This window comes from Oryctolagus cuniculus, chromosome 2, assembly GCF_051225735.1.
Source record: "Oryctolagus cuniculus isolate XC-2025 breed Fujian yellow rabbit chromosome 2, ASM5122573v1, whole genome shotgun sequence".
In the NCBI taxonomy this organism is placed as follows: domain Eukaryota; kingdom Metazoa; phylum Chordata; class Mammalia; order Lagomorpha; family Leporidae; genus Oryctolagus; species Oryctolagus cuniculus.
This window is the reverse complement of record NC_142868.1, coordinates 48067632-48093459: the sequence shown is the minus strand read 5'-3', so window position 1 is coordinate 48093459 and position 25828 is coordinate 48067632. Positions and strand designations below refer to the sequence as shown.

The 25828-nt window shown below is 39.5% G+C and overlaps 1 protein-coding gene and 1 non-coding gene across 9 annotated transcripts in view; one reads left to right on the top strand and one right to left on the bottom strand.

The window, feature by feature from the left end:
• PPP2R2A (protein phosphatase 2 regulatory subunit Balpha) overlaps window positions 1-25828 on the top strand; it is an 85041-nt gene that overhangs the window by 35758 nt on the left and 23455 nt on the right. For 6 of the 8 annotated variants that reach the window (XM_070067918.2, XM_070067920.2, XM_070067915.2 and 3 more), the window contains one exon: window positions 11045-11142. The exons of 1 other annotated variant lie outside the window; for it this stretch is intronic. Coding sequence is in view for 2 of the 7 variants with exons in the window: in XM_070067915.2 (XP_069924016.1) it covers window positions 11045-11142 (98 nt within the window). In the remaining 5 variants the exon portion in view is untranslated. Of the gene's footprint in view, window positions 1-11044; window positions 11143-12073; window positions 12140-25828 lie in introns of those variants that run through there. One more of the 8 variants, XM_070067919.1, reaches the window with a different exon arrangement.
• Window positions 20619-20726, bottom strand: LOC127490423 (U6 spliceosomal RNA). Its single transcript, XR_007918379.1, has one exon. It is a non-coding gene; the product is annotated as a U6 spliceosomal RNA (small nuclear RNA).

Sequence of the window (25828 nt, the reverse complement as noted above, 5' to 3'; positions counted from 1 at the left end):
ATCACAGAATGAGATTTTTGTGCTGTTATGTGCAAGAATGTTTGGACAGTGGACCCTTGAATTGAAAAAGGAAATCTATATACCTAGTGTTCTCACCCCTAACATCCCAATATCTGAAAATAAGAGACCAGTGAATACTACAGGCATATGCCAAAACATCTGGGTAATCTAACTCATGCAGTTTTTTGACTTTTGGAACCTCAGCTGACCAAATGAGAAATCTATTCTAAAAATAAAAGGATGAGAACATTTAGAAAGGACTTAAACACCACATCTGGATCAATTTGAGCAGCACAATAAATTTCTTAGCACTAGATTTATAACCCAAAGTACAAAAAAATTATGAATTCATACTGATAAGTTATTTTATGAATAAATAGGGGTGAAGAGATACATTTCAAATACACAGAAATTACACAATGAAAGCACTTAGTGATTTCCTTCCAAAGGGAAAAGGTAGTAACTTTATGGTAAAGAAACATGGCAGATAGTACCTTGATCAGATATTCTTGAATATACTCTGTAAGTCATATTGATTGTACTATGATAAAAATGGCTAGCCCTTCACCTCTGTGCTCTGACAATCCCAAATAGAAGGACAAACTAGAGTCCCTGACATACTCCTCAAAACTTTTGAGGCCATCAAAAATAAGACAAGTCTGAGAAGATGTCACAGATGGGAGAAAGCTAAGGAGACATGATAACTGAATATAATGGAGCACCCTGGATGGTATCCTGGAATTGAAAAGGGACATCAGAGGAAAAGAAAAAATAGTGAGAACTGAAATAGGAGTTTAGTTAATAATAGTGTATCAGTGTCCATTCCTTAATTGTGACAAAGGTGCTATAGTAATGCAAGATGTAAGCAATAGGAGAAACTAGGTGGAGGGTATATAACCACTCCCTGTACTATCCTTGAGAACTCTTATGTCAATCTCAACTTATGCTAAAATAAACATATATGAGAATAAAGGGACAAGATTTATCTAAATGAACTCTTCGGCTAGTAACTTTGGTTCCATGATGTTTGAAAATATGGGGAACTTTTCTTTATGTGTCCATGTGTTGCCAGTCAGGTTACATAGTTGTTGACTTTTATGCATTAATGTGTGGGAAAACCCATCTAAAAATGCAGTGGTATGTTAGATGACTCGAGACTGTCCAGGGTAGTAGTTACTGCTATAGAGATACTGCTAGCTGAGTAGAGCAGAAAGTATCCTGATTGTCTCAGTTCCATTCTGATTTCATCATTGATTGACTTATAAATTATTGAAAGTATCTCATTAAATCACTTTAATGCTGAACCGCAGTGAACTCCTTAGTGGAGATCTAATGTATTGTCCTTTCAGGTCTTCAATTGGCCCTATTAAAAATTTCCTGCTAAAAACATTTTATTCTCCCCATTATTCTCATTTATTCCTCCCCTACATGTGTTTAATTATTTAAGTGTCTGAAGAGATGTTGAAAATGCTCTGTGAAAGGTAAATCCTGTAGACAGACCTATCCTTATTAAAGTTTGACTTCAAGAAGAGCTGCAACTATATCCCCAAAGTTTTGTAGCTCTTGCCTGATGGTTGATGAAGAGCTGGGGCTTGTAGGAGAGGTGAAAAGGAAAGGGAGGATTTCAGGAAAAATTAGAGCAAACTGAAAGAAAGGATATAGCAAGATAACAGCATTTGATGAGAATTTAAAGACATCAGCAACTTCATGTACTACATAATTTTTTCTGGTTATTTTGATAGGTTAACCTCTGAAAATGAAATACTCCTACAAGGGGATGAATGCTTTCTGGCTTTTGATACAGGTTAAGAAATAGTTCTAGAGGACTGCAGTAATACCTGCTTCTATCCATAATATAGGCAAAGATTTCAGTTTTTGAATACTTTGTGTTAGTTTTTCTTTAGTTCGAGAGATAGAAAATGATGGCTTTTTAAGAATGTATTTGGGGCCGGTGCCGCGGCTCACTAGGCTAATCCTCCGCCTTGTGGCGCCGGCACACCGGGTTCTAGTCCCGGTCGGGGCGCTGGATTCTGTCCCAGTTGCCCCTCTTCCAGGCCAGCTCTCTGCTGTGGCCAGGGAGTGCAGTGGAGGATGGCCCAAGTGCTTGGGCCCTGCACCCCATGGGAGACCAGGATAAGTACCTGGCTCCTGCCATCAGATCAGCACGGTGCGCGGGCCGCGGCGGCCATTGGAGGGTGAACCAACGGCAAAGGAAGACCTTTCTGTCTCTCTCTCTCACTGTCCACTCTGCCTGTCAAAAAAAAAAAAAAAGTATTTGGTTTGATTGGACTGAATATTTCCTTGTGTATGTTCCAGAATGTCTTGTAAATGGAATCATGAAACTTTTTGAATCTGGCTTTTACTTAACATAATGCATTTTGATTCATTTTACTGCTTGTATCAGTAGTTCCCTTTTAAAAATTACTGCTTGTATCAGTAGTTCCCTTTTAAAAATTACTTCATTTATTTGAAAGGCAGAGAGAGACCAATCTCTTCTACTCACTGGCTTACTTCCCAGATGCCTAAAACCAGCTGGGGCTGGGCCAGGCCAAAGCCAGGTACTAGTAACTCAGTCTGGGCCTCCCACATGGGTGGCTGGGAACCAACCATTTGAGCATCACCTGCTGCCTCCTATGATGGGCATTAGAAGGGAACTAATTGGGAGTGGAACTGGGACTTGAATTCAGGCACTGTCATGGGTTGTGAATGCGCCAAACTGTGCTTAACAAGTACATCTTATTGCTGGGTGGTGTTGCATTAGATCAATATATTACATTTTATTTCTTCATTCCCCAATTTAGGTTTGTTTGTGTTATGTCATTTTTGGTGATTAGAAATCAAGCCACAGGGCTGGCATTTTGGTGTAGCAGTTTAGCCCATGGGCTGCAATGCTGGCACTATCCAGCCCCACCTGCAACTTTTTTTTTTTTTTTTTTTTTTTTGACAGGCAGAGTGGACAGTGAGAGAGAGAGACAGAGAGAAAGGTCTTCCTCTTCCTTTGCCGTTGGTTCACCCTCCAATGGCTGCCGCGGCCGGCGCACCGCGCTGATCCGATGGCAGGAACCAGGTACTTATCCTGGTCTCCCATGGGGTGCAGGGCCCAAGCACTTGGGCCATCCTCCACTGCACTCCCTGGCCACAGCAGAGAGCTGGCCTGGAAGAGGGGCAACTGGGACAGAATCCAGCGCCCTGACTGGGACTAGAACCCGGTGTGCCGGCGCCGCAAGGCGGAGGATTAGCCTAGTGAGCCGTGGCACCGGCCCCCACCTGCAACTTTTTAAACTAAATGATACATTGTGAACTTCATTCTTTTCTCTATACAAACAGATGGACAGCATTTGGAAGAACATACATTAAAATTATAGTGATTTCCTCAGAAGTGGGGTTGAGAGTGATATCTTTTTTCTACATTTATCTGTCAGATTCAATGAAAGTAAATTTTAACTATATTATGATAGCCCCATTACAGCAAGTGATCTTAGAAAATACCATGTATAGGGATCCGCGCTGTGGCGTAGCGGGTAAAACCGCCGCCTGCAGTGCTGGCTTCCCATATGGGCACCGATTCTAGTCCCAGCTGTTCTACTTCCAAACCAGCTCTCTGCTGTGGACTGGAAAAGCAGTAGAAGATGGCCCAAACCCTTGGGCCGCTGCACCTGTGTGGGAGACCTGAAAGAAGCTCCTGGCTCCTGGCTTTGGATTGGCGCAGCTCCTGCCATTAAAGCCAATTGGAGAGTGAACCAGCAGATGAAGACCTACCTCTCTCTCTCTCTCTCTCTCTCTCTCTCTCTCTCTGCTTCTCCTTCTCTCTCTGTGTAACTCCGACTTTCAAATAAATAAATCTTTTAAAAAATGTATAAATATATCTGGTACATAAAATTTGCATGAATTTTCTACAAGACTGTTCAGCTATTACCTGAGGTATGTTTCAGGAATGGGATTTCAGGAGTTCTTACTCTTTTAGTTTTTGGTTAGTTTAGTAGTGAGCATTGTATAAATTTTTTTACTAAAAAAGGTATCAGATTTTTATAAATCTTTTGAAAATGCTTTTATTGCAGTATAGATTTTAATTTTTTTCCCTAAAAGTTTTAAGGTTATCAAGTGCTTGATTAGAACCAGTAGTTTTTAAAAGTTCTATGTGGCATAGTGCATGAAATTCCTTTTTATAAATACATACCATTTTAGAGATGTTTTTAGTTTTGCAAGAAAATTTCATTTTATTTGAAAGAGCAGCAGAAAGGTCTTTCATCCGCTGGCCTGCTGGATCAGTCCAAATGCCCACAATAGGCAGGGGTGGGCCAGGCCAACGCCAGGGACCCAAGCATTTGAGCCATCATTCTGTGTCTCCCAGGGTATACTTTAGCAGGAAGCTGAATTGGAAGTGGAGGAGCTGGGCATCAAGTTAGGCACTCCAGTGCTGGATACAGGCACTTTAACCATTATGTTAACGCTGCCCCTGCAGTGTAGAATTTAGAATGGATTTGTTACTCACTGCTGTGACTGTACGGACAGGTAATAATTGTAATGTGATTAATAAATAAAGATGATACAGTTTACCTTTAAATATTTTAAGGCAAATATTTGAGGCATGAAAAAGAGGCTGTAATCTGAATACTTTATACAGTATTCTTCTAGTCATCATCCAGGTATGTCCATTATAGAATTTGATATTGCTACCTTATCCAAATGGTTAACAACTGCTAAATTTAGAGCTTCCTTTGCCTTTTTTTTTTTTTTTAAGATTTATTTATTTATTTGAAAGAGTTACACAGAGCGAGAAGGAGAGGCAGAGAGAGAGGTCTTCCTCTGACTCACTCCCCAATTGGTCACAATGACCACAGCTACGCCAATCTGAAGCCAGGAGCCAGGAGCTTCTTCCTGGTCTCTCATGTGGGTGCAGGGGCCCAAGGTCTTTGAACCATCTTCTGCTTTCCCAGGCCATAGCAGAGAGCTGGATCAGAAGTGGAGCAGCCAGGATTCAACCAGCGCCCATATGGGATGCTGGCACTGCAGGCAATGGCTTTACCTGCTATGCCACAGCGCCAGTCCCCCTTTGCCTCTTCTATAAACTAAAAGTATGTATTATTATGGAGTTACAAAGATTAGATTAAATGAGATTATATGATGTTACTTCAAAAAATTGATGAAAAGTAGAATTAAAAGGTAAACTTGGTAGCCAAAATTTTTGAAATCCATGCATAGTTTCTCTCTCTCTCTCTTTTTTAAAGATTTACTTATTTATTTGAAAGGCAAAGATACAGAAAGAAGTAAAAATGGGCAAAGATCTGGCATTTGCTAATTCACTCCTCAAATGGCCGTGACAGCCAGTGCTTGACCTGGCCAAAGCCAGGAGCTTCTTCTGGTTCTCCACATGAGTGCAGGAGCCCAAATACTTGGGCCATCTTCCGCAGCTTTCCCAGGCGCATTAGCAGGGTGCTGGATAGAAAGTGGAGCAGCTGGGACTTAATTTATAATACCTGTCTCTTGTCGACTTTTATCTTGAATGTGTAACATTTTTGAACACTTGGCTTTCTGTTCTGGTTATTGTGGCGCATTAGAAATACAGAAGGTAGGTAACAAGAAGAAAACAGTATGCCCAAGAAAGTAAAAACAGACCAGTCACTTAACCACTGCCAACTTCCATTTCATTCTTCCAGAGAAAGCAATTAATTCACTTTCTGACAGTTTAATGTAGGTGCTGACAGTTTAGAAAGACAGGGTTGGGGATCGACATTATGGCATAGTGGGTAAAGCTGCTGCATGCGATGCTGGCATTCCATACGGGTGCTGGTTCATGTCCTAGTTGCTCCACTTCAGTCCAGCTCCCTGCTAATGACCTTTGAAAGGCAATGGAAAATAGCCCAAGTGTTTGGGCCCCTGCCACGCACATGAGAGACCAAGATGAGGCTCCTGGCTCCTGGCTCCTGGCTTCAGCCTGATCCAGCACTGGTTGTTACGTTCATCTGGGGAATGAACCAGCAGATGGAAGATCTCTCTCTGTCTCTCCCTCTCTCTCTCTGTAACTCTTTCAAATAAATAAATAAATCTTTTAAAATAAGGTTGGAAAAAATAAGAGATCCATTCTATGTGAACATTAAGGATTCCTTGGTTTTTGTTATTTGTAAATAGAACTTATTTTAGATTTTCTTTTAAAAGCTTGGTTGTGTCTTAAAGAATTCTGCCTTTATGTTGCAAAATTTAGAAGCTCTGTGTGTCTTAAATTGCTTTGTCGGCTTAATGCATGGTAGGGCAGTTGACTAATACTTTGAAAGGTCTTTCCCTATTGACTGTATTATAGTGTACTTTTATAAAATTAATACAGGCATTTTTTCATTATAAAATAGCAGTTTGTCACTCAGGAAAGATTCTTTTCCTTTTAAAAGGAGGAATGTTTTGTTCTTCGGCATTTTTTCATTGGTTGGTGAGAACATACACATCAAGTTCAGTTTTATAGCTCTGATAGCTCATTGTTTATGCTTTTAAAAACATGGTATAGTTAATCTCTAGAGTGAAAGTATTTGTAGCTTTCCATTATTTCGCTTTAAAACCAGTATCAAGAAAACTAAATTTTTATAGCATGTTTATATTTTTAATTTGTTCCTTTTTGGGGACAGTGTCCTCTGTGTGTTTGTGGGTGTGGGTAGATGTGGGAGGTATAGGATAGTTGTTTTACCTGCAGTGTGTTATTCAGAGACTGAGAATCCTCTTCATTACAGCATTGTTAAATTTGCAATAAAAGTCAGTAGACTCCAATGATGTTTTATTAGATATACATTGTCCAGTGTGTTAGCCACTTAGCTATGTATTAAAATCCAACAGCCACAAATAGCTGGGGATTACTATATTGGACAGTGCTTATATAGATCCTGCATGATAGCAGAAATTTCTGTTCAATAGTACAATCAGACTTCCTCTAGTCATCTACTCTAATGTTTTTAAGTGTATAGGATTGAGAATAATAGGATAATATTTTCTAGTAGATTTGTTGTTATATTTATTGTTATTTTCCAATATTTGGCCAATCTTGTCTGACATAAAGTAGTATCACTATTGTCAGAACTGTGTTTCTTTTTTTGGGTGTCTTGGCACCCTGAAACACAGAAATGTTTATATGGTACACTTAGATAAACAGAGGAGGTTATTGCCAACCAGAGGGTACAGTATTCAGGCAAATCCATAACCCATTTTTGACACACTAGTATGCAGTGTCCCCTACAAAGAAAACTCAGTTGTTATTTATTTGAAAGCAGAGAAAGAGAGAAGCAGATACACTATTTGCTGATTCACACTCCAGATGTCTGTCAACTACGACTGGACCAAGCTGAAGCCAGGAGCTAGGAGCTCAACCTGCAGTTTCAGTTACTTGATATGTCACCTTCCGCCTCTCTGAGTGCTGGAATTCACTGGAAGCTGGAATTGGGAGTTGTGCCGGTACTCCATCCTAAGCATTCTTATATGGGATCCAGCGTCTTAACTGCTGTGTCAAATGTTCACCCCTATCCTAGTGTAAAAAACACAACGAGGAGACAATGACTTCATCTACACACCTCTCCTCCAAATCAAATTTGTCTACATTGTTTAGCTAAACACTAACCTAATTGGCTGTTTCTAAAACTTTCTCTGTTACTTCTGGCAAGATTAATAGTAACAAACATTTATTAATTTATAAATTGGTAATCCATTCACCCAGTATTTATTTCCCTCAAGGATTTTAAAGTGTTGACTTATGTAAGGTTCTTAAGGTTCTTAGCCTTTCCTGATCAGCCTCTTGATTTGGGAATCATTTGTTTCTAGACCGTCTCAGGGGTGCCTCTTAACATCTTGTACCCTTGCAACAAAGCTAGTTCACTACTAAACACATAACTCTATCACATCAATTTATTCTGGAAATTTCATCCTATAATAATTATCTTCTCCCTGTCTTCTAATTCTGCCATCACATGTTTGGTGATTGCATTATAACTATGTGAATTCCTAGTATCTTCAGTTTGGGATATTGTGCCTTCTATTGAACAGATTCATGTCTTTGTGCCCCTTAATCACAGTCTTCTCAGTCCCTTTACTTGAAACCATTCGCTTGACTAAATTATGACTCGATTTTCTGTGTCCAGTTCACCTAAGGAAGATCAGAGTTGATCAAAATTTATTCGGAGTTGAGCCCATCCTGCATCAGACCCATCTCCCTAGCTTTTCACTACTGCTGGGCAAAAGGGCTAGTCATGCCATGTTCAAAAACATACCCCTTAGTAAGTGTTAGCTATAGCATATCATCTTCCTGACAAAGAGTTGTGATTTCATAATTAAGGTTTGTGCAACAACTTGGGCCTGGAGAAAAGATGAAAGAGCTTTAAAAGGGGCTACCCTGCCCATTAATCCACTGAGTGAACAAGAGAATTAATCTAGAGCTGGTTTCAGTAGTAAACATTTCACCAAACTGAAAGTGTATTTTAGATTTTGAAGATAGAAATTTTTGATGGAGCTGGTTCATTTGATTGTTAGACAAAGAAACAACAGAATTAATACTGAAGGAAAAATTGGCTGACTTGGACTGCCAAGAGTAAGAATTTGGCTCTCCAGAGTGATACTTGAGGGATTTTAATTTAAAGGTAATGTTGACTATATAATATATATATAGGTAATATATATATAGGTAAACCTTACTCCTTAACTTTAAAACCTAACCTTCAAACAAGATGTGACTCCATATGTTATGATATTGTTCATGTATACCTATTTTATATTTACAAATGAACTCTAATGTGCTTCAAGTGCAGGGACTTTGTTTTTAGTCCTTTATTATGTTCACTACAGAAGTTAGTATGGTACAGAACACCTAATCAGACTCCTTATAAGCACTTGATGGATGCTTGGCTTTATAGAGTAGTCAGCATACTCAGTTTTACACTTTTGTGTTACATATGCATTCAGTGTAAACACTAAATGTTTATTCCTCCTTAGAGCGACTATGGTTGATGAGCCAGGGTTTTTAACTTAGAGGTACAGGGTTTTTTCCAAAACCTCTGAAATTACAAAGATTTTTGTGTTCACTCAAATATGTACAGTTCATGGGCAAACCTGTGTAACTTTCATAAGAGTCTGAAACAATTCAAAAAGGTATAAGTGCCATGAATCTAGGCAAAGGAAGAAGACTTCTTAAAATCAGCTGGACTTGAAAAATTTACTGAAAAGAAAATTAGTACAGTGCTATATAGATTATTGATCAATAACTTTCAAAATGCAAGGCATAGTATGTTTGAGAGATGGAGAGGTCACCCTCCATATTTTCACAACATCTGGGGCTGGGCCTGAAGCTTGGATCCTGGAACCCAATCCAGCTCTCCCATGTGGGTGACAGGGACAAGTTTCTTGATCAGTGACCAATGCATCCCAGGGTCTGTATTACAGGAAGCATGAGTCAGGAGCTGGGAATCAAACCGAGACACTCCAGTGTGAGATATGGGTATCTTAAAGTTTGTCTTAAGTGGTAGGCCAAAAACCTACTCCTGCAGTCACATTCTTAAGTTCTTAGTGGTAAGCTTCTGTCGATCAGAAGATCATCTTTCTCTTAAAGAAAAAATGGATTTATTTAAAATGCATGTTAATTTGCTTAACACTTACAGTGAAGAGCTTGTTAATAACAGTACATCGTACCGTGTAATTGCTGTATCTTATGCCCATTTCTGTAACATAAGTTTTTTTTTTTCTTTTGGTAGGAAAATGATTCTGATGTCAAAAAACAAGAACAAAAACCTGATAGTTTTATTTGAACTTGAGTGTGAAATTAGCACTGATTTTGTTTAAAAACATGAGTAATTCTAGTCACCTTTGAAGTGTTTTTTAGGGGCCACAAGAAGACCTGTACATATTGAAGGTGTGAAGCACAAAACTTTTTTAATACAAGTGGGTTCTATTTGCAAACTTGCTTTGAGGTTATAATTTGAATTTTTGACCACCAGAATTCCATATGAGATTATTTTTACGTTTAAAAGCTTCCCTCCATTTTAGTAATACTGCCATAATTATAGGCCATTTTTGAGTTTGCATAAACAAAAAAATTAGCAACATGGTTACTGTTTAGCAGTGCCATCATAAAATGTTTTGTGGATTACTGATTCCTTTGCATTCACAAATCAAATAAAATATTAATATACCAGTGATATTTATTATTTATTGTGTTCTTATTTTCCTAAGAAGTATCGTAGATTTATTTTGAGAATTTTTGTGGATCAAGATATTCGTGAAGGGCAGGTGTTGTACAGCCACTTGAGCCATCACTTGAGGCACCCATGTCTATATCAAAGTGCCAGAGATGGAGTCCCACATTTCTTCTGATCAGCTTCCTGCTGGTGTGCACTGTGTGAGCCAGTGGATGGTAGCAAAAGTGTTTGCATCCCTGCCACCCATTTGGGATTCCCAGATGCTGTTCCTGGCTCCTGGCTTTGGCATGGCCAAGTCCCATTTGGGAAGTGAACTAGAGTAAAAGATTTTCTCTCATACATACACTTGCTATCTCTGTGTAGCTCTGTCTCTCAAAATAACATAACAAATAAATACACTTTTTTAAAAAAAATTTTGTGAATCTTAGATTAATTAAAAAGTTTTTTTTTTTTTTCTAACTCATTTATTTGAAAGGCAGAGAGAGAAATATATTGATTGGTTGGTTGGTTGGTTGGTTGAGATCTTCCATCCCATGGTTCATTCCCCACAATAATGAGGTTGTGTCAGACCAAAGCCAGGAGCCAGGAACTCAATTTAGGTCTTCCACATGGGTGGCAAGGACCCAAGTATTTGAGCCATCACCTTCTGGCTGCCAGGTGTGTATTAGCAGGAAGCTGGAGTTGGGAGTAGAACCAGAGCTTCAACCCAGGCACTCCTGTATAGGGCATGAGTGCCTCAAATGTCATCTCAGATTCACTTTATTTTTGATGGCCAGCTGATATATAGACTTCAAACATGTTAGGGAAAACATGCTAACTTCTGAAACTAGTAAGGTAGGAAAGAAAAACTAATGTCTTTTGTTTTTGTTTTTGTTTCAATTATACAGCAGATATAATTTCTACGGTAGAATTTAATCATTCTGGAGAGTTACTAGCAACAGGAGATAAAGGTGGTAGAGTCGTCATCTTTCAACAGGAGCAGGAGGTACGTGTTCAAAGTTTAATATCACAATTTCAGTTTGAATTTGGTAATGGAGTTTCTGTTGCATTGGAGAATCTCAACAGATGATGTTGGAATTTTTAAAAAAGAAGTTTGTGCTTATTAGAATATCTAGTATTGGTAGCTGTGATTCTCTCAATTTTGTGTGGGTGCATGAGTACATGTGCGTGTGTTGTTGTGATAGTAAAATATAACACTTTAATTCTAAAATTAGTTGGTTAGAAAAGGGGGTGGGAAGTAGTGGAATAATCCAAGATTTTAACTGATTTTGAAGCATTGGCCCTTGGTTATAATTTTTCTCTTAAAACTCCATAAAACAAAAGTTACTTTTTCTCTCAGTGCTTAGTTTGCTTTGTCTAAGTGGAGATGGAAGGCCAGTTAAATAAAAAGCAGCTCAGTTTGATGTCAGTTCGTACTGATACTATTACTGTTGACTTTAGTATAAAGATTTAAATGACAATAGCAAACATGTGAATGCGATGTAATTTGAATTGCAGTGCTAGGTTTTAAACTGAAATGATTGGAAATTGCTTCCTTTTCTCTGAAGAAAGGAATTTCTCATTGCAGAATCTACGATTAAGGTGGATTTTTGTTTCATTTTTTCTTTAACTTAGGCACACTGCTAAATCTAATTGACAAGATTTCTCACTAAAACTTTATGCTAAACATAATTTGTCACAGTGAGTTTTCCTTTTACTGTCTCCCTCCATTTGTAGATAAAATTTATTTTGAAACATCCTGCCTCCAGCTATCTATAGTGAACTCAAAAAGAGTTAGAAAGTAATGTGAATAAACTACAGGTTTTTACAAATAGGTGTTTAAATCAAAACAGAATTAGGTTTTAAAGGATTGTGAATTCCTTAACTAAGCAAAGAATCTAGTAATAATACTACTACTTTGCACTTCTATAGCGCCTTTGACCCGAGGATCTCAAAGTGCTTTACAAACACTAATGAATTAATCCTCACAACACCCCAGTGAGGTAGGTAATTTAATTTTAAAAGAAATTAATAGTGTCTGATCTAGACAATGCACCAACACTAAATTTGTCTCATTTATTTTTTAATTTGAAGAAAAAAGACTCAAGCTTTACTTGACAAAGAATGATCTTACGGATCTGGGGGCATGGTATATCAGTTTTCTGTAACTGTTTTCAAGTAGCTACAAACTCTACCATAAGATTTTGGGGGAGGAGGAATGCCAGGGAGAAAATATGCCTCATCTGCTGGTTCACTCCCCAGCTACAGAGCAGGGAGCTGGGAATTCAGTCCAGGTCCCCTATGTGGGTGACAGGAACCCAATTACAGCTTCCCATAATCTGCATTATCAAGAAGCTGGAATCAAGAGCTGGAGCCTGGAATTAGGAGGTGGGCATTTTAACTTGTGTCTTAACAGTAGGCTAAAGGCCTGCCCCAACCATAAGAATCTCTGTCTAGTTCATTATGATTTCCCTTTATATACAAATGAGAAAGACAGGATTTCACTTTTGTTTAGTGGCAAAACTAACAACTAGTACACATGACTGTGGTATGTTTCTTTTCAGTCTTCGCTGCCTTTCCTGTTAGGTAACCTATGTAGAGCAGGCCTTCCCTTAGACATTCTCTGTCCTTTACCTTTTACATAAAGTTAATGGCTCTCCACATTTTGCTTTTGTTTTAAAGACAGGTATTTGGAGGAAAACATTGTACAATTAATTTTACTCACTGTATTTAATCTTGAAGAGTAATACACAAGTTGAATATTCGCAGGGTTTCAGAAGGAGTCTTCATTTTTTTGATGTCATTGTATCATGTTATTTTATTTTATTTTTTTTTGTTTTTTTTTTTTATTTTTTTTATTTTTATTTTTTTGACAGGCAGAGTGGACAGTGAGAGAGAGAGACAGAGAGAAAGGTCTTCCTTTGCCGTTGGTTCACCCTCCAATGGCCGCCGCGGCCGGCGCGCTGCGGCCGGCGCACCGCGCTGATCCGATGGCAGGAGCCAGGAGCCAGGTGCTTTTCCTGGTCTCCCATGGGGTGCAGGGCCCAAGCACCTGGGCCATCCTCCACTGCACTCCCTGACCACAGCAGAGAGCTGGCCTGGAAGAGGGGCAACCGGGACAGAATCCGGCGCCCCAACCGGGACTAGAACCCGGTGTGCCGGCGCCGCTAGGCGGAGGATTAGCCTAGTGAGCCGCGGCGCCGGCCCTGTATCATGTTATTTTAAACAACATAAGTTGTCAAAAGCAAATTTGGAAACACTTTAAAAATGAAGTCATTTTCACCTTCTATGGTGGTGGTCAAAATAGAAAAATGACTGGAATATAAGAAAAATGAAAGAACTGTGTGCTGTAACAGATGTAATCAAAGCAGTAGCTTAGTGCTTTCCAGAGGCAGTCAGTAATATGTGATTTGGAGTTAACTGTCTGATATGCCAGTGAGATTATTCAGACATTGGTCTTTCATTAGAAAATAGGGCTCCAGAACATGTAACAGTTAATTTCTATGTTTTTTTTTTTTTCTGAAATTCCACAATTATATCATGCAAATATTTCAAATACATACTCTTGAAAGAAGAAATAAGCAGAATGACTGACTTTTTGAAAAGTCCACTGTTGGAAAAATAGGGCTTCGTTTTCATGTATCTGTCAGTCTCAATGAAAAAACAGAGAAATTGGTTATCTAGAATCTGGATCACTATAAGCATCAGTATATTTTAAAGTGTAATAACAAGAATGATGGTGATGATTTCCTTTTTCTCATTGAAACTTGATCTTTATGATATTAAATTGGTGTATTACACTGCTTAATTTTTGAAATTTGAAAGCTGTGTTTTCGGAGAGCTTCTGAATACAGTATTGTCTTTATGATCTATGTCATTACACTTGGAAATACCTTTACTTCAGTACCTGTCATACTTGAGTGAGATGTTATGAATTTACATACATGTATCTAAGATAGTGTTACTGCTGAAAAATTAAATGGAACTTAGAGATATCTTTTCCTAATTTTAAAATAAATCCTAGAGGGCTGTGCCGTGGCTCACTTGGTTAATCCTTCGCCTATGGCCGCCAGCATCCCCTCTGGGCGCTGGGTTCTAGTCCAGGTTGCTCCTCTTCCAGTCCAGCTCTCTGCTGTGGCCCGGGAGTGCACTGGAGGATGGCCCAAGTGCTTGGGCCCCTGCACCTGCATGGGAGACCAGGAGAAAGCACCTGCTTCCTGTTTAGATCGGCATAGCTCAGGCTGTAGTGGCCATTTGGGGGGTGAACCAACAGAAGGAAGACCTTTCTCTCTCTCTCACTAACTCTGTCAAATAAAAAAATTAAAAAAAAAAAAAAAAAAAAACTAGAAAAATTACTTAACAAATTGATACTGCTTAGTTTAGTAGTGAAGCTCTGTCTGGGGTTAGGACCTAGGTTACTACTTTTTAGACCAGCTAGTCATACATTCCAGGTATACTGGTGCCTCTCCAATTAATATTTCTTAGCCTCTGCTAATGATGCCAGGCTTCTAAGGAAGATACATGGCATTTGGTAAATTGTGGCTTAACCCTTTCACCCAGTGGATAGACTTCTTCACTAAACTTGACTTTACTGCCACTGTTCTTTTTCCCTTTTTCTTTTTTCCTTTCCCCTCTGCCATCTCCCCTTTTCCCTTCCCTTCCTTCTTGTCTTTCTGACAGAGAGAAATTTCCTGTCTGCTGGTTCACTCCCCAATTGTGTGCCATGGCTGGGGCTGGACCAGGTCTAACTCAGGAACTGGGAACTCGGGTGCGTGGCCGAAATCAGTCTTCTAGAGCCATCACTGCAGGCTCCCAGAGTCACTGTTACCAGGAAGGTGGAATCAGTAGAGATGTTGGGTTTTGAACTCAGATATTTTGATAAGGGGCAAAGGCATCTTAACCAGCATCTTAAATGCTAGGCCAAACACCCACCCATCCACCCTCTCTTTGTATTGATCTTACTTATTAAGAAGAAAAAATTCATGAATTTTAAGAAATCTTGAAACCTTAGACTTTAACGTCTTTAACACTCCTTTCTGTAGTATTTGTTCTACTCTTCAAAAGGCAACACATCATCTGCCTATCCCCAGTCAAAATGTAGAGAAATGAGTAGTCATGTAGAGGTTCTTCATTAAGTTTGAATATATTTCAGACTGATAATCGCCTAACGTTTTTAGCTGCCATTTTAAAAAGAGAATTTTTTGTCTATCCTATCCATGTATTTGTTTATTTGAAAGGCAGAGATCTTCCATCTTCTGGTTCATTTCCCAAATGGTTGCAACAGCCAGGTCTGGGGCCAGGCCAACTATAGGAGTCAGGAAAGCTTCCCACATGGGTGGCAGGAGCCCAGTTACATGGGGCATCATCCAGGCATATTAGCAGGAAGTGGATTAGAAGCAGAGCAGGGGTGGCACTGTGGCGTAGCAAGTAAAGCCCATATCAGAGTGCTTGGGTTAGAGTCCCAGCCCCACTCCAGATCCCAGCTTACCACTAATGCACAGCCTGGAAGGCAGCAGGTGGTGGCTTAAGTAGTTGGATCCCTGACACCCACATGGGAGACTCTGAGTTTCAGGCTCTTGGCTTGTGCCTGACCCAGCCTTGCCTACTGCAGGCATTTGGAGAGTAACCAGGGAAGGGAGACCTCTCTCTACCTGAGTTTTAACAAATTTTTTTTAATGTGAAAGTATTTTAAATTAAAGAAACTCAATAAAAAGATGATTCCCAAAAAAGAAATTTGGTTCATTTCAAAAATATTTACAATTAAAATGTAAAGATCCAGCGGTTTAATGGACAGATTAAACCTCCATTGCTTTCAGTGATGTGGCTATATCTGAACATGTATTAGGCTTAGAAAAGTAAGATGATTGGGGCTGACTGTGGCACAGGGGTAAAGCCGCTGCCTGCAGTGCCAGCATCCCATATGGGCACCGGTTCAAGTTCCGGCTGCTCTACTTCCAATCCAGCTTTCTGCTATGGCCTGGGAAAGTAGTGGAAGATGGCCCAAGTCCTTGAGCCCCTGCACCCACATGGGAGACCTGGAAGAAGCTCTTGGCTCCTGGCTTCGGATCAGCACAGCTCCAGCCATTGTGGCCAGTTGGGAAGTGAACCAGTGGCTGGAAGACCTCTCTCTCCTCTCTTCTCTCTTTTCTCTTTCTGTCTCGCTCTCGCTCTCTGTGTGTGTAACTCTGACTTTTGAATAAATAAATAAATCTTAAAAAAAAAAAAAAAAAGGCAGAGCAGCCTGTACTCAGAACCAGCACTGTATTTTGGGATGCTGCATCTTAGTTGGCTTCACCTGCTCGGGCACAACACTGGCCCCATTAGCTATCACTGAATTGTATTTCTGTAAATCGTATGATTGTGTAGATGTTCTGTTACACAGAAGCTCTGATATAGAAGCAGGGCATAAAAGAATACTGAGCTGCAAGCACAGAATGATTTTTCTTACACAAAAATAAACTTACTCCTGTTTTCCATGAACTTTTTAAAAGTCGCTTTGTATTATTCTTGTTAATGAAAATGGTAGTACAGTTATTCTTGGAAGATTCTAAGTAGCTGTTGGAATAGATGGTGATGTACTTTAGCTTGTACAGTTTTTGTTTACATGGGTACTGAAGTTAGAGGATCAGATTGTTGAAGTAACTGGTTTCCTGTTGACATTCAGTTTCTCTGATACTGCTGGTGAATTAAAGTAGGGGAGGGCCATACAAGGGACAGTTAAGGAGAAAGGTGAGGCCAAGGGTGGTTTTGTTTTTGTTTCTTTCCAGAATGGTATGAGGACTGTTTCCAAGGAATGCTGTTAACTGTCTTGGATTTCCTTCCCTCTTGCTTTCTGATCTTTACTATTTTCCAGACTACTTATATAATATAGAAGAAATCTTAGGAAATATTTTGTATTATAAAAGATGGATAGTGTTCATTTATACAGGTGCAATGACTTAGTTTGATGATTTTTAAGTGAAGAAACAAAACTTCCTTTTTCGGCTGATGTGGTAATAATGGTGCTTATTGTGTACTAATAAAAATAGCAAACAGAAATGTTGGAGAGGAATGGTTGGAGGACTCCAGGTTGTATAGGGAGAAGAGAATATGATATGTAGAAACTAACTACTAGGTTTTAAATGTTTGTATTTTTCATTCACCGACTGAAGTTATGCTTTTCAGAGTATAAAATGTTAGAATCATATGGGACATGTATTTAAAATATAAATTCCTACACTGCTCCTCAGTGTAGCTCCTCCTGTGGTATAGTAACATCAGAATTAGATGTGCTGTTGATTTCGGTACATTTTTTATGCCTTTTAGGAATTTTACCCAATCAAAGATTAAGAAAAAAGTTCACAAATACATAAATTTATCCTAATCTAAAATAATTTAAAACGTCTTTTCCAGGATAGATCATGCATATTTTAAAAATTTACAGAATATTACGTGTATAGTTCCAGGTCCAGTGCTGTGGTATAGTAGGTTAAGCCTCCACCTGGAACACCAGCATCCCATGTGGGCGCTAGTTCAAGTCTCTACTGTTCCATTTGTAATCGAGTTCCCTGCTAGTGGCCTGGGAAAGCAGTAGAAGTTGGCCCAAGTCCTTCTGCCCCTGCACCCACATGGGAGACCTGGTAGAAGCTTCCGGCTCCTGGCTTTGCATCTGCCAAGCTCCTGGTGTTTGCGGCCATTTGGGGATTGAACTAGCAGATGGCAGATAATCTCACTCCATCTTTCCCTCCCTCCCTTCCTCCCTCCCTCTCTCACTCCACTCTCAAATAAATAAATCCTTTTTTGAAAAAAAAAAAAAAATCATGAAAAAGATTATTCTATAATCTAGTTGATTTTTTTCAAAAAGTATTTAGTTCCATGAATGTTCATAAAACCTGTATAACTACTCTCTAAATCAAGAAATAGAGTGTTTCTGACACTCCAGAACTTCTCTGCCCTCTGCCCCCATTACCCCTTCTCTCAAAGCTGCCTATACATTTATTTTGTCTTCTTTGATCCTTACCTGTTTTTGGTGTATTCATAGCATACAAGAGCTAAAATTTAAGGAGTTTTGCAGGGTTTTTGTTTGTTTGTTTTTTGGGGAATTAATGTTTATTTTTTGCAGGTATTCTTTACCTGTTGTTTCAGGGATTCCTTTGATAACTGTAAATCCTGTGGACTGCTCCAATGTTTAAAATGCATAAAATTATAAAGAGAACTGTGTTGAAATATATTTGCAGAAGTATTGGAAATAGTGTGATTGAGTAATAGGTACATTAAGTGGGTAACAGCCGGGCTGCTTCTAAAACCACTGCCTGCAATGCTGTCATCCCATATGGGCACCAGTTCAAGTCCCAACCACTCCACTTCTGATCCAGCTCCCTGCTAATGTGCCTGGAAGAGCAGTGGATGATGGTCTGAATCCTTGGATACCTGCACCCACATGGGAGACCCAGAAGAATTTCCTGGTTCATGGCTTCGGATCAGCTTATTAGCTCGCGCCTTTGCGGCCATTTAAGGAGTAAACCAGCAGATGGATGATTGATCCCTCTCTCTGCCTCTGCCTCTCTGTACCTCTGCCTTTCAAATAAATAAATAAATCTTAAAAGATAAAAAAACTGGAGGTCTCCATAACAGTCTTACTCATCCAAAGTTATGTGATTAATAAGTTCCTGAGTGCTTACTCCAGACCCCACATGTCCTGATTCTCAGCCCCTTGTGACTCTGGGAGCGCCATAAGAGTTAATGTGTCAGACTTCTTCCAGCATCCCTTAATTTTCAAAGCATAATAACAAAGATGTGTGTATATTTGCATTCTATTTCTTGATTCATTACAAATTTATAAATAGAGAAGATAAATCATGTTTCCAAGATCACTCAGCTAGTCAAATGAGTAAAAGGTAAGTCTTTATAAATTGAGTTGAATACCCAAAATGCTGAATATTTATTTTTTAAATGGAAAAAAAAACTTTCTGTATGATAATGAGCCTGTTACAAAGCACACAGGAAAATCAGTTTCATGAGGAAACAGACTTTCAGTAGTAGTTGTTAATCTCTTCTTCACGTTAGGGTAAAAGCTGGAAAGAGTTTGTACTGTGTTGAAAGACAAGGGTCCTAGCTCTTGTATTTGCTCATGAATTTGTCAAGCCATCTCTTCTAGTCAAGCCTTTTATGGTCCAAATTTCTAATCGGTCATCACCTATTATTCTGTTGAGGTTTCCATTTTTGGAGTTATTTTATTTTCCAGGAATAAAATATCATATAAAGGTACCTTTGTTGTGCAGTATGAATGTCACTAAACAGGTATTGGATAAAATAGTATTTCTTTCTTCTCTAAATTTTGTGTATTTGAAAGGCAGAGAGAGAGAGAGAGAGAGATCTTCGATCCACTGATTGATTCCACAAAGGGCTTTGGACCTTTGAAGGATATTTTTCACATATTAAAGTAAAATTAGGGGCCGGTGCTGTGGCGTAGTGTGTAAAAGCCGCCGCCTGCAGTGCCAGCATCCCTTATGGGCGGTGGTTCCTGTCCTGGCTGCTCCACTTCCAATCCAGCTCTCTGCTATGGCCTGGGAAAGCAGTGGAAAGATGGCCCAAATCCTTGGGCCCCTGCGCCCACATGGGAGACCCAGAAGAAGCTACTGGCTTCAGACCAGTGCAGCTCCGCCTGTTGCAGCCATCTGGGGTGTGAACCAGCGGATGGAAGACCTCTGTGTGTGTGTGTGTGTGTGTCTGTCTGTCTGTCTGTCTGTCTCTGTCTCTCTCGATCTCTCTGCTTCTCCTTCTCTCTGTGTAACTCTGATTTACAAGTAAATAAATAAATCTTTAAAAAAAGAAAAGTAAAATTATCCTCTCACTGTTTTTTTCTTATTTTCTCCCGGCCTGACATGTAACATATTACTTTATTTTTATCTTACTATATTTTTCCTCTTAATTCACCTATTTATGGCTCGTCCAAAAATTTTGGCACTGCACCTTTTTTCTTTAGTTACTGATGTTTTCTCCTTCTTTTACATATACAAAGGAGGAGATGGGCATTGCAGTATAGCATGTTAATCCTCTGTGTTGAACTGTTGAGTTAGTCTTATTTACTTTCTTGGGAACTGTCTGTCCCTCTAAAGAAAATAAAATGAATTATCTATAACACTTGAGGAATCTGAGATCTAGAGATTATATTTATATTTAATGACCATCAAAGATAAAGAGACAAAAGTAGTAAAAATAATTTTGCTTTTTAATCAAACACTAAGCATCATCATTCTGTATCTAGAATCAATGAGAAATAACTTCTTAGAGGTCCGAATCAGCTTGAAATTCCAAATTGAAAGAAACAAGTTTGGAGAACCTTGAAGTTCTACCTCTTTTTCTCAGTGCTATCCTAAGTGGGAAAGGATGCTGGAATGTGGAAAAGGCAATATTTTCTTTCCTTTTTTTTTTTTAACAGTTTGACGGTGATGGTAGTAGTTTCATTTTATTCATTTTTTATAATAAGGGTATAACCTTTATAAAAATACAGAACACTTCATGAATTTTGGCATCATCCTTGCACAAGGGGCCATACTGATCTTACTTCTATTGTTCCAGTTTCAGTATATGTGTTTCTGAAGTGAGCACAAAAGGCAGTATTTTTATATGGCACATGCTGTGTGTCTGTGTGTGTGTTTTGGGGTTTCCCCTTCTCTTTTAGTAGCATGTAAAATCTAGAGTAAATAGGCATGCCTTCTTTGTTTTTTTGTTTGCTTGTTTTTTTTACAGTTAATATGGGATGCCAGCACTGGAGGCAGAGGATTTACCCGCTATGCCACAACACAGGTCCCTTTTTTTTTTTTTTTAAGGCCTATTTATTTATTTGAAAGGCAGAGTTAGAGAGAGGCAGAGAGAGAAAGAGAGTTCTTCCATCCACTGGTTCACTCCCCAGATGGCTGCAACAACCAAAATTGCACCAATCCGAAGCCAGTAGCCAGGATCTTCTTTCAGGTATCCCACGTGCGTGCATGGGCCCAAGGACTTGGGCCATATTGTACTGCTTTCCCAGGCCAAAGAAGAGAGCTGGATCGGAAGTGGAGCAGCCAGGAGTGGAACCGGCACCCATATGTGGGCAGCTTTACCTGCTGTACATGATAGCACCAGCCCAGTTTAACTAGGTCTTTAAGCCAGATTCTCTTTGTAATTACATAGTGGTTTTTTGGTTAAGAAATTGTGATTGCCATTCTAAAGTACATCTTGTTTAGTATGTAATAGGCACTTGGTGAGTGAGCCTTAACTTATTAAATATGTTAAATCTTAAAAAACCCAAAGGATTCCGTGACCGTCATCAAGATTTCTTTTATGTTTTTATTTATTTCGTTGAGTGATTTGTATTTTGCTTTATTCTGTAAAGTTCCTCTTGTTTCCTGAATGCCTCGATAGTAGTTAACCAGATATGATTCTGTTTTGTGGCATTACTGCCACTGTGATTGAATGGCCATTTAAGACTTTATATGCTACCTTTTTAAAAAAAGATATATTTATTTATTTGAAAGTTACAGAGAGAGAGATGTCTTCCATCTGCTGTTTTACTCCCATCTAGTTTACTTCCATCTGCTGCTTTACTGCAGTGGCCAGGACTGGGCCAGCCTGAAGCCAGGAGCTTCATCAGGTCTCCCACATGGATAGCTGGGGCCCAAATACTTGAGCCATCGTTTGCTTCTTTTCCTAGGCCATTAGCAGTGAGCTAGATCTGAAATAGAGCAGCCAGAACCCAAACCAGTGTCCATACAGGATGTCATTGTCACAAGTGGTGGATTTACCTGCCGTGACAAAACACCAACCCCTAAATACTACTTTTCTACTCTGAAATGTAAATCAAATGATTGCATATAATATATACAAATACAAGATCATTAATAAACAGTAACTTACAGTAACATTCTAGTCAGAACCTTAAATGTATATTCATTTATTCTGTTGTTACTTGATCAAATCAAAATACATACAGTATTCTTAATTTTTTGTAATTTTGCTATGGAGCAAAGTATTTCCTACATTTTTACAATTTCATTTAAGGAAGAGGGAAGTTAGTAAAAGTGCCCTGCAGGGGGCATGGAATGCAAAGACATTATGGTAAAAAATGACCTGCATGAAAGATCTCTCTTGAGATCCCAATGGAAAGAAGGGACCATCAAAGGAAATACCTTTCTCTGAAGGGAGGAGAGAACTTCCACATTGATTATGGCCCTGTCTAAATAAAGTTGGAGTTTGTGAACTCAAGAGGCTTCCATAGCCTTGGCAGTTCACTACAAGAGCCTTAGGTGATTACTGATGTCATAAATAAGAGTGTCAGTTGTTAAATCAACAACAGGAGTCACTGTGCACTTGATCCCCGTGTAGGACCTCTGTCCTTAATGAGTTCTGCTATGAGAATTAACGGTAAAATTAGTCTTCAAACAGTACTTTATTCTATGTGAGTCTGTGTGGGTGCAAGCTGTTGAAATCTTTACTTGGTATAGAGTTGATCTTCTGTATATAGAGATAATTAAAAATGAATCTTAAGAATGGGATGGGAGAGGGAGTATGAGGTGGAACAGGAGTGAGGGTAAGAAGGCGGGTATAGGGGGAAAACCACTATAATCCAAAAGCTGTACTTATGAGATTTATATTTATTAAATAAAAGCTTTCTTTAAAAAAAAAAAAAAAAAGCACTGCAGGAGCTGGTGCTGTGGCGCGGTGGGTTAAAGCCCTGGCCTGAAGTGCTTGCATTCCATATGGACACTGGTTCTAGTCCTGGCTGCACCTCTTCCGATCCAGCTCTCTGATATGGCATGGGAAAGCAATAGAAGATGGCCCAAGTCCTTGGGCCATGCATCTGCATGGGAGACCCGGAAGAAGCTCCTGGTTCCTGGCTTTGGATTGGCACAGCTTCAGCCGTTGCAGCCATTTGGGAAGTGAACCAGCAGATGGAAGACCCCTCTCTCTGTCTCTACCTCTCTCTATAACGCTGCCTTTTAAATAAATGAATCTTGAAAAAAATGCACTGGAGTTATTTATATTTAGAAGTAGCTGTTCTGGGGCCAGTGCTGTGGCGCAGTAGGTTAATCCTCCCTGTTGTGCCGGCATCCTATATGGACACTGGTTCTAGTCCCAGCTGCTGCACTTCTGATCCAGCTCTCTGCTGTGGCCTGGGAAAGCAGTAGAAGATAACCCAAGCACTTGGGCCCCTGCACCCGTGCAGGAGACCGGAAGAAGATCCTGGCTTCTGGCTATGGATTGGCTCAGCTCTGTTTGTTGCGGCCAACTGGGGAGTGAACCAGCAGATGGAAGATCTTTCTCTTATTCTCATTGTCTGTAACTCTTACCTCTCAAATAAATAAATAAAATCTTAAAAAAGTAGCTGTTCTGAACAACAAATAAATAACAGCAAATGAAACTCTTTCTGAAGCTAATTTGTTCTTAATTATATTTACTGAATACAGTAAAAACATAATTTCAACAAAGAATATAATAAAAATTCAGATCATCCCATCACAGGACTAAAGACCATTTTGTTTATGTGAGAGTATATTTTCTCAGGATGTTTCCCCCCTCTAAATTAGAATCATATTGTACTTTGTAACTTTTTTACAAATAACTTTTATGCCAATTCTGTTGATATTACCTAAGACAGAAAAATTGCCTCTCAGTCAGGCAGTTGAAGAAATTGTTGTGGGAAAGTGTGTCCCCGGCTGGATTTATTCCAAGTTCTTTTTTCCATGTTTAATGAGAAGAAATCGGGAGACAAAGTACAGGAATGGGAGTAGGAGTTACTTAAAGACATTGAAGATACAGTGCACATTGGAAGGTGAATGTAGACAGCCTCATGGGGAGAAAAATGCAGTATGAGTAGGATTGCCTGCACCCCAGTTTAGTTGCCCTTTCATTGGGGTAAGAGGTACTCTAATTGAATATAATTGGGGTAAGAGGTACTCTAATTGAATATAAACAGAGTGGAATTTGGGCGGGGTTCACTGCACATGATGAACTTTGCAAGGTTTTCATAGAGTCTTCAGGGAGTCAATGCATGTGTTTATGGTCCTCATGCAGGAGGAAGCATAGGTGGTAAAGTGGTATGTGGGTGTGCTGAATTGGGGCATAAGTGGGTGGAGGCTTTTTTTTTTTTGAAATACAGGTACAGAAAGAGAGGTATTCCATCCACTAGTTCACTCCCCAGATGGCCGCAAACAGCCAGAGCTGCGCCAATCCAAAGCCAGGAGCCAGGAGTTTCTTCTGGTCTCCCACATGGGTGCAGGGGCCCAAGGACTTGGGCCATCTTCTACTGCTATACCAGCCATAGCAGAGAGCTGGATCGGAAGAGGAGCAACCAGGACTAGAACCAGTGCCCATATGGGATGCTGGCGCTTCAGGCTGGGACTTTAACTCACTGTGCCACAGCGACAGCCCCGCCCCCCCCCCCCCTTTGTTGTTTCAAGATTTATTTATTTGAAAGAGTTAGCGACAATGACAGAGATATTTCATTTGCTGATTGACTCACCAAATGGCTCCCCAGTAAAGCCAGGAGCCTTAACTCCATCTGGGTCTCCCATGTGGGATATCATCTTCCATTGCCTTCCCAGGTCCTTTATCAGGGAGCTGAATTGGAAGTGAAGCAGGCAGGATGCCAGTGTCACAGGTGGTGGCTTAACACACCAACCTCTGGGGTAATTTTATAGTGGCCACTTGAGGGGTGAACCAATGGAAAAGGGAGGACTTTTCTCTCTGTCTTTCTCTCTCTCTCTCTAACTCTGCCTGTCAAAAAAAATTTTTTTTAAAAATACTGCATACGATTCTATAGGATTTCATCTCAGTTCAGTGAGGAAAAAACATTTTTGCTTTGTTTTGTTCACTAATGGATATTAACGGTTATATATGCATTCACTGACCATTTTAATTCTCTGTATATATAGCCTTTGGCATATTTCAAGTGGGTGGTCAGACTCGAATGATTTTTAAGAACTTTGTACAAATGGAAGACATGAGCTTGAGATGTAGTTTTAATATTCTCTCCAGTTTTTATTTTGAACCTTCAAATATTCTTTGTACTATTTAGTCAGATCTGTCAGTTTTTCTCTGCTCTTATTTTTATACTTAAAGCATTTTGACTTCAAAATTGTATATTATTAAGAATCTGGCTGCTCTGAATAACTCACAAGTAAAATCATGGCAATGTTTGTTCTGACTGACATCACAAAACATAATGTCCTTTAGGTTCATCCATGTTGTAGAATGTGACAGGATTTCCTTTTAAAATATAGATAATCATTATATAGATATGCCATATTTTGTTGATCCATTTACCCATCATAGACATTGGGGTTGCTTCTACATTTTGGTTCTTGAAAATAGCTGCTGTACACTTGTGTGTACAAGTATCTCTGAAGTCCTGCTTTCAGTTTTTTGGGATAATATCCGAAATGGAATTGCTAGATCGTATTATGGTTATATTTTTAATTATTTTTTAAAGATTTGTTTGTTTATTTGAGAGGCAGAGTTACAGAGAGAGGGAGAGACAGAGACAGCCGAAGCCAGGAGCTTCTTCTGGGTCTCCCACACAGGGACAGGGGCCCAAGTACTTGAGCCATTTCTCACTGCTTTCCCAGGTCATCATTAGGGGTCGGGATTGGAACTGGAGCAGCCAGGACTTTGGAACCAGCGCCCATATGGGGTGCTGGCCATGGTGGAGGCTTAACCTACTACATATGCCA